Genomic DNA, 9,636 nt, shown 5'->3' with positions numbered 1-9,636 from the left:
GGTAGAAGCAAGAAGATCAAGAATTCAATGCCAGCCTGGGCTACACGAGACCTTGTCTCAAAAAAAAAAAAAAAACGCTCTCCCAAAAAAACTAATTGCAAAACGAAGTTGAAAAGAAATAATTTACCCCTAATACAAAAAAAAAAAAAAAAAAAAAAAAAACCTGCCAAAGCTCATTTGTGAATCGGAGTTAACTTTTCCAAATGGGTAACCATAGTTTTAAATAAAATTCCACAAGATAAGAAAACATAATTTATTTATCTAATATGTGTTCACAGATAAAGAAAAAAACATCACTACTATTCCTAAACATGATAGTATATACACATTTCTAGCCCAGGTTCCAAACATGAGCACATTAGAGTATGTCACAAGTCAAAGTTATCAACTAATATTCAAAAAACAAATTCAGAAATTAGGTTCTGTGACTAGAGCCCCAGATTCAGATTTCCATTTCGTGACCTACAAAAATAGTTTAATACAACCAGACTGTTTTTTCACACAATTTTCCATTATTCAATTTGCTCTGCAATATATGTATAAATTATAAGACTATGTCTTAATAATTTTAGAAACACATTACTCAACTTTCTCATTGGATGGTTACATCTCCGAAGAATTGAAATCAGAGTCTTCTGACCTTCCTACTTAAGGCACCCCTCACATCCTTGTTCCTCAGGGTGTAGATGAGTGGGTTGAGAGCAGGAGTGACCGCACTGTACATGATGGTGATGATCCGGTCCTGGTTCAGTGAGCTCCCTGATGTAGGACGGATGTAGGTGAAGAGAACAGGAGCATAGAAAAGAATGACGACCATGAAGTGGGAGGCACAGGTGGACAGTGCTTTGTGGAGCATGCTACAAGAACGGGTCTTGAGGAACAAGTAGGTGATGATGTAGAAATAGGACAGAAATGTCAGAAAGAAGGGGACTGAGGCAATGGTCCCTGTGACAGTATTGAGCAACCATAAGTTGAGCTCAGTGTTCCCACAGGCCAGCTCCAGCAATGGCTTCACATCACAGAAGAAGTGATGAACATAGCTGGGCCCACAGAAGTTCAAATGAGATGTCATTACAGAGTGAAGGAGGGCATGGAAAAAAGCAATGGTCCAGATGGTGACAGCCATCAGGATACAGACCTGAGGATTCATGATGACGGAGTAGTGAAGTGGTTTGCAGATAGCCACAAAGCGATCAAATGCCATCACTGCCAGCAGCAGGGACTCCGTGGTACCCAGGAAGTGGAAGAAATGAAGCTGAGTTATGCATCCCAAGAAGGAAATTGCATTGCTTGTAGAAAGGAAGTTCTCCAGCATCTTTGGCACAGTCACAGTGGAGTAGCAGATATCTAGACACGCCAGGTTTCCCAGGAAGAAGTACATAGGTGAGTGGAGTCTCGGATCTGAGATGACGATCATCAGGATGGCTCCATTCCCAGTTATGCTGACAAGATAGATGGTGATAAAAACAGCAAAAAGAAGAGGCTGTGGTTCTTGTATGTCTGTCACTCCCAGGAGGAAAAATTCAGTGACTGAGGTTTGATTCCACATCACTTAAAAGAAAAGACATAATTTGTGGAACTCAGCCTCAAATGAGACCACTCAATCTTCTCAGATAGAAGTTTCTTGCTAAGAAAAAAGGAATATTTAGACCAGCATTGCTGTTTTACATAATCCAGTCTCAGATCCTGTATAATATTGGGGTATTTTGATCTTGAACTAACATCTGTGTTAGTTCCATTTAACCATTTTAACAAATTAGGCCCATCATTAAAATGTTTATTCCCTTAGAGAGTCACAGCAAGTTATCCACATGCCATCTTCTCTGGCTATGAGCATCTGCATTCTGATATACTCTCTTCTATAAGTCAACTCTGTGGAGTGTTGCTTTTTAAAGGATCACTGTGCTTTGTCATCCTTTATCTAGTGAGATGCTCCTTCAAGATTTTTCAGAATAAGAGCTGAGGGTAAAATCATTTCATCACAAATTCCCTGCAGAATTGGAAAAGCCCTGAAACTGTAATTCCTTTGCTTTAGAATGTAAATGCTAAATATGTTATTTATTCATCTCTTCCTGATGAAAAGTCGTGGAACCCTATTTGATGGGGATGGGACAAGGAGGAATCAAAACCACATAATCAGGGTCAATCTGGGGTATTTTTGAAATCTTATCCATGGTTCTGTTAGATGACAGGTCAAATTCTTACTAAACTTTAATCCTTTACATTTTCTCAAACAGAAAATCAAATCACATATTTGATGAGAAAAGTTACTGTGCTTCTTTGTCTAGTTGTATTACAACTTTCTTTTCTGAGACCCCTAGATAAGAAAGTCCTGCTTTCTGGGTTGTAGGAAAGATGAGCCTCCTGGCTAGTATGATGAATCTGACTGGCAGTGGGGCCTAACAATGAAACTTGCAAAAGGAGAATTTTAGTTAAGGATCTCAGAGATTTAAACAAATGTCAGGAGGGTTAACAGAAACATTCTGTGTGAGAGAAATTGGAGAAATTGGGCTTTGGAGAAGGGTGTCCAGATTTAGCAGATAAAATACAAAATGCTCAGTGAATTTGAATGTCCAATAAATAATGAATTATATTTTTAGGACAAATATGCCCCTTCCAATATTTCAGATGTACTCTCATTAAAGATACTCAATACTTTCGGCATGCTTATTCTCAAATTATTCAGTAGTTGATATGTACTTGTCCAGTGAAATATTCATTGCTTACATGAAACTTAAGGTTAACTGGGTATCAGCATTTTCTGATTTATTCATCTCTTCCTGATCCTTCCCCAGAAAAGTCATGGAACCCTATTTGATGGGGATGGGACAAAACCACATAGCCAGGTCAATCTAAGGTATTTTTGAAATCTTATCTGCGGTACTGGTATGTTGGGAGCTATTATTATGGGCACAGCCATTGCTGCATCAGGCTGTGGCAGCTTGCCTTGACTTAAGCATTGGAGAAAGAATGCCTCTACCTTGGGAGTTTCCCTGCTCTCTGCTTCTGTGGTCTGAGTTGTCAGGCTGTGCTTCCCCGGTTAATTGGCAGTCTTGGAAACATAACCAAAGAGTTCTGTTTCAGTTTATGGGCACTGGAGTTTCTCAGCACTGATAGCTTGATTTCTACATAGAAATAATGAATTATAGTAGTTGCTAAGAGTAATCACAAAGAGTACACCTTATATCTAAGATAGTATAAATAGTATCTAGCTGAATCTTGGATACTGTCAACGTTGGGTGAGTTTCCGTTGGTGAAGTGATGTATTCTTGGTGGTAACATAATGTATCCTTGGTTATTCCTTAGCTACCTTCTGAGCACCATTAGCTTGGTTTCTATATAGAAATAATGAATTACAGTAGTTGCTAAGAGTAATCACAAAGAGTACACCTTATATCTAAGATATTATAAATATTATCTAGCTGAATCTTGGATACTGTAAATGTTGGGTGAGTTTCGGTTGGTGAAGTAATGTATTCTTGGTGGTAACATAATGTATCCTTGGTTATTCCTTGGTTACTCCAGATCTTATTCCTATATAAGCTTGCTTTAGTTCACTGGTACACAAGCCTCTGCATCTCCTGAGTCTTGATTTCTATCCGTTGGGGTCCCCAAGCCCTTCAGGCTTGGACTGTGGTCACTGTACCATGACACTGTTAGATGATGGGTCAGTGCTACATTGTAGCTGAAACATTAGACACAGGCATTCAGCTTGCCTTGCTCAGCTCTGTGAGGATAAGCAGTCCCATCATCACCTCTAAAAAGGAGACATATAGGGATGGAAAAGCTTTCTATGGCAATATTAGAGAAGTGAAATAAAGGCATTCTCTTTAGAAGCAAAAAGAAAGGAAATCCTGCTTTCAGTGCGATCATGTTTCTCCCTTATTTTACTGAAAACTAACAAGTATCTATGCCTTCAGTTTCTTGAAATTCTATTTTCTTTTATAAGAAGTAGGATTCTCTTATTTTAAGTCATTTTATTTTGCCAAAAACAAACCTACCCCTCAGCTGTCAAGGCTTATTCTACTTCGAGCTGAACTCCTTCTGAGGGTCACTGGCCATTATTTTGTGTTTTGCCCTTTAAGTCAGCCTGTCTGCATCATATCAGCGCTCTTCAAAGTTGCCACAGGTTGCCAACTTTCCTTGATTGTAAAATATGTTTTCTCTATTTCTTCTTTTCATAATTTAAAATTCTATTTTCTGTTAAGAAATGCATTCATCTCTATTTTGTATAATTAAGCTTTTTTATTCTGTAAATGTTTAAACATTTTAAGAATTTTAAATGAACTCATTATAATGAAACATGAGTTTGGACTAAATTTGTATTGTTTACTGAAACAACATTTTTTTTTTTTTTTGGTCTTTTTGAAGCAGGGTCTCCCTGTAACCCCAGCTGTCCTGGAACACACTATGTAGACCAGGCTGGCCTTGAACTCACAGAGATCCACCTGCCTCTGCCTCCTAAGTCCTGGAACTACAGGCCTGTGCCACCACACCCGGGTGAAACAACATTTTAAAAAATCTTTTCTCCTGCATTATTGGAAAGTGCCCAAAATTACCTCCTTTAGCCTCACTGACAAAGCAGATACAGCAATTGTGTGCTGTCTTTCTTTTTGTTCTTCTTCATTAAATACATACTGTGGATTACTTTTGCATTTTAGGAAAGACAAACTAGGCTGTGTGGGAAATGTAACATGGGAAACCCTGACAGAGAGGAAAAGCTGCAAGGAGAGAGGCTCACATTGAGCGTTTCCTACATAGGGAACGACTGGCGGTCTGGGCAATCATGGAGAGAGGAACTGATTTGGTCTGACTGGAGTGAAAGGGGAGCGAGCTAAGGAAACTTTTAGAGAGCCCATGAGCCTTTGTGTAAAAAATCCATTGGGGGGAAAAATAAGACCCAAGAAACAGTAAACCAAACAAACTTATTTTTCCCAAGTTTTAGAGAACATTGGTGGTCACACTTCTCTCTGTGAGATGGTTTCTTTTACTGACATTTCAATATTTAGGAATTACAGATCTGCCTCAGGTTACACCTAAAGATCCAGGTGTGCTGAATTGAGAATGAGACGTGATGATAAAAATGTGGGAAGAAAAGTGCCTTCATGACCCACAGTAGGAGTCCATCTGAAGATAGGAAACCAGCCCTAAATCCTGAGCAGTTCACTGAAATAACAGCAAGTGACAGATCACAGCACAGAAAATCCAGGCAACTTCCCAGCCTGATTTCTGATTTCATTCTCTTACCTGACTGGACAGGTATGAAGCAGGTTCAGGTGTAGACTTCTAATGATTACAAATAATAGAAAAGTATTTGAGGTGACCGGTAATGTTGGTTGGGATCACAGGATAAATTCCTTGTCTTCTCAAAAATCTTCCTCACCTTCTGAAAATTTGCTGTCCTTTAAATGACTCATGAGTCTCAACAAAAATCCTGAGAGAGTTCATCCCATGGCGCTGAGAAGAATGTTCTAAGAACAAGTAGGAGCTGCCTTATGAGATCCCTATTGTTTTATTTGTTTTGTGTTGTCTAATTATGTTTGAGCCTTAATGGTCCCCATGGCCTAATGGATTTTCCTAGTCAAACTTCCCTTCCTTTCCTCAAATAGATGTGGGAATTCACTTTCTGTCCTTGAGGGCCCCCTTGGAAAATGTTCTGGAATTTAAGGTGGAAAGAAAACTGGAGATGAAAACAAAGCAATAGTTCATGTCCCCCTGACAGAACAGAAAGGCCATTCTTTTCATAGTCTTCTCATTTAAACCTATGGCTTCATGAGCAAGCAGGGGAGGGTGGTAAAGAGAAGCAGTTTGCTTTTGTTTCTTTTAAGTCTCCGTTAGTAACAACACTGAATTATCTTCTCTAATTTTGGAATCCCAGCGCTCACCTGCTTCTCTATAATGTACATCCTCACTGCTCTTTTATTTAAGAAATATTTTATTTGTTATTACAAAGATAAATACATGTGATCTGCAATATATGGAAGAATTCTAAGAACATATATTGTCCATCTTTATTGTTTCATTCTTGTTCCTGTGGATGTCATTATATATTCACCACATTAACCAGACCTTGTTATTTTATAAGCTGAAAACATAATACGAATAAACAGCATTCAGTACATGCTTCATATTTACTATTGTTCTGAACTCCTAATGTGAGTTTACTTATCTAATTCTCAGAAACTCCCAGTGAAAGAAATATCAAAATTATTTTCATGTTACCACAATAAAACAGGGTTGTTAAAGGGTTTTAGTAAGTTTCCAATAATCGTATTGTGAATTGTGAAGCTAGGACTGAGGCTGAGGCTCTGAGTTCTAGAAACCATTGAGGTGGGATCTTCCTTCTTCCAGAATGTTACCATCTGAAGTCTGTTCTGTTTTCACCTGTGCTGAGTACAACCACTTTTCTGGTCCTGTTTGTGAGGTTTAGAGTTTCTCACTTTTCTTTAGTCTTTTAGAGGTCAAGTTTACATTGCTGTTAGATAATCAGCAAGAGTCCCAGGCATTACTGGGAATGTAGATGAGCGATGGAGTGCTCAACGAGCAAGCATCAGGCATGGGGTCTGACCCCTGGAACACACAAAACTGGGTTGACTTTACATCTTTGCAGACAGATGAGCTTGTCTTTCCTCACAACCTGTGGTCACATCTTTACAGTATTTCAAGGCTTTCCACATGCAAGTTACACTCTACTTACCAAAATGTTTTTTTCTACTAGATGAGTTGAATTTTAATTAATGTAAGTTTATTGTAAGTCTTAATATCTTACAGATTGTCCAACCTTCAATAGTCTTCTGTAAAAATTCTTTTGGAGTTATAACACTTTTTCCCAAGCAATTTGAATGTTGTAGAGAATTTTGTCTAAGGAAGAAATGCCTAAGTCCAGCACAAAACAGAAAGTCAAATTAAGATAAAGCCAGAATTCCTGAAGGATGATCACAAAGATTTCTATCCAAAAAGGAAAAAGGTACCAGAGTTCCTCTACTGTCACCTAAGTTCAGTTTTAAAGAAAGTATGTACTCTGCTAAAGTGTGGCTGAACATCTGACTTCACACCATTTAAATTTTGAACATATGCCACTTTATATATCTAGGGACCTCCAAGACAAGACATAAGGGCCATGGAGTTGGCTGCGAAGCCTGATGATACGTGTTTGATCCCTGGGATCCACATGGTGGAAGGAGAGATTCAAGTCCTGTAAGTTGTCCTCTGGCCTCCACATGTACACTGTGGCATGTACACACCAACACACATGCATACTTTCTCGCTCTGTCAAAAAGGCATGCACAAATAAATAGGCATGATTTTTTAAAATGATTTAGCAAAAGCATTGATCTCCGTGTATTTATATCCTGGGATGACTTGATGATTTCCAAATAATTTGTGGACTTTTGAAGAGTTTTTTTATGTTGTCATTGACTTGTGACTGTTTTGGACAAATTGTGTTCTTTTTATCTGTAATGTGATCACTGCCTGCCAGGGACTCTCCAGCTGCCTCACCAGGAGATTTAGGTTGGGAATTTGTGTTCCCTTTCCTAGCCTGCTCCCATCAGGGTGACCCTGAGTAGCTGTGCTACAAGGCACCACCACTACCTCCAGGTCCCTCTCCTTCCCTTTGGGACTTGTCAGAGCCTAGCCAGATGCCTGCCAGAGGCCTGCCAGCTGCCCCACTCAGCCTAAGACCCATGACCAGTTCACACCACCAGGGGAAACTCATTCCCAGCACCTTGACCAAGTGGCTGCAGGCACCAGACTGCTGAGAGGCAGAAGATATGGAATATAGCCTCTACCCCTCCATATCAGACAAAGCAAATCAATGGCCCAACCCTATTGTGAGTCAGCTCCCTCCTGAATATTGTAAGTACCTTCATTGAAAGCTGAAAGGTGAGTTTTACAAAAGAGGTAAAGAAAAACTCAACCAACAAACTGACTCCAGATGCACAAACCCCAACACACAAATAAAAACAACATGAAAACTCAAGACAAATCTCCAAAAATTACAAATGCCAGAGTAACGACCCTAAGGAGAGTAACCTGAAAAAACTTCCAGACCAAGATTCCACGGAATGATTATCGCTATGTTCAAAGAACTCAAACACAAAGAGATTAGTAAAATAAAAAGTCAGCAAAGAGAACTGCTGAAGAAAGCCGAAACTGAAATAATGCTGAAAATTAAAGACTCGGTAAGTCAAATAAAACTCAGTGGAAAGTCTCACTAACAGAATGGATCGTGCTGAAAGCAGAGTCAGGGCTGGAAAAGAAAGTAGAGGAATTGGCTCACGCAGTAACAGCAATGAGAAGTTTTTAAGATACATATGAACAGAACGTGGGAGAGGGGACACCATGAAAAGACCTAACCTTGAATTACTGACATAGAACAAGGAGAAAATTCTAGTGAAGGCATAAAGACTATCCATCAAAATCACAGATTATTTCCCAAACCAAGAGAAAGAGATTCAGGTACAGGAAATCAGAGCACCAAATACACAGGATCAGAAAACAAACTCTTCATTACATATTATAGTTTAAATATTAAAATCACAGAATAAAGAAAGGGTATTGGAACCTGAAAGAGAAAAAGGTCAAGTCACTTATAAAGGTGGGCCCATCAGAATGACACTTAATTATTTGACAGAAAAAATGAAAACGAGAAGGGCCTGGCAAGATGCATTCCAGTTGTGAAAGACCACAGCTGTCAACCTAGACTATTATACCCAGCAAAACTGAAAAGTATCCACTATAAAAACAGATTGAAGGAATTTGTGACCACTATGCCAGCTCTGCATAGGATATTGGATGGAAGGCTTCAGTCTGAAGAGAAGAACAAGAAGCTATAGGGAATAAATAAACAGAACAGTTAATCAAAGGAGAGCTAAGAAAACAAAACCAACAAAGAGCAGTTAATACACATCTTTCAAAACTACCTTATCACATTAAGCTCCAAGTGACTTCTCTTTGTCACTAGAATATGTTTTCAAGAAAGAAATAGTAGGACTAGATGGATGACTCAGTGGTTAGGAGCACTTTCTATCCTTACAGAGGACCTGAGTTTGGTTCCCAGTTCCCACGTGGCAGCTCAAAAATGCCTATAAATCCAGTTTCAGAGGATCTGATGCCCTCTTCTGACCTTCGCAGGCATCGCATGCATGTGGTACACATGCACACATGCAGGCAGTCATGCACATAAAATAAAAATAAATGACTCTACACACCTCCTTCCCATGCTCATCAAGGAGTCGAATCAGTTACCTCTCCCACCCAGTCAGTCAACCTTAGCTGCACGTGGGGGGAGGGACAAAGGATATATAAGCCGAGAACACCAAAAGGCACCTCTCTCACAATTTTGTGGGCTGTTGGGAGGTCACAGGATCTGTATTTGAGTGCGGACTTTACAGCACAGCCATAAATGTGGGGTACCCACTCTTCTGTAAACAAACCACTACCCCATGCTCTGTTAAAATAAAATTAAACACCGGGCATGGTGGTCCACGCCTTTAATCCCAGCACTCAGGAGGCAGAGGCAGGCAGATCTTGGTGAGTTCAAGGCCAGCCTGGTCTATAGTGAGTTCCAGGACAGCTGAGGCTACAGGGAGACCCTGTCTCAAAAAGACCAAAAATAAAAATAATAAAGTTAAA

At 39.5% G+C, this 9,636-nt stretch overlaps 1 protein-coding gene across 1 annotated transcript; it reads right to left on the bottom strand.

The window, feature by feature from the left end:
* Positions 1–625: 625 nt before the first annotated feature.
* Positions 626–1,569, bottom strand: LOC103747895 (olfactory receptor 12D2-like). Its single transcript, XM_008850457.1, has one exon. The coding sequence runs from the start codon at positions 1,547–1,549 to the stop codon at positions 626–628; it is 924 nt and encodes a 307-aa protein (XP_008848679.1). The 5' UTR covers positions 1,550–1,569.
* Between the last annotated feature and the right edge of the window lie 8,067 nt (positions 1,570–9,636).

Source organism: Nannospalax galili, unplaced genomic scaffold (assembly GCF_000622305.1).
Source record: "Nannospalax galili isolate Female #2095 unplaced genomic scaffold, S.galili_v1.0 scaffold1105, whole genome shotgun sequence".
NCBI lineage: Eukaryota > Metazoa > Chordata > Mammalia > Rodentia > Spalacidae > Nannospalax > Nannospalax galili.
The sequence above is the reverse complement of the archived record's forward strand: the minus strand, read 5'-3'. Positions and strand labels throughout refer to the sequence as shown.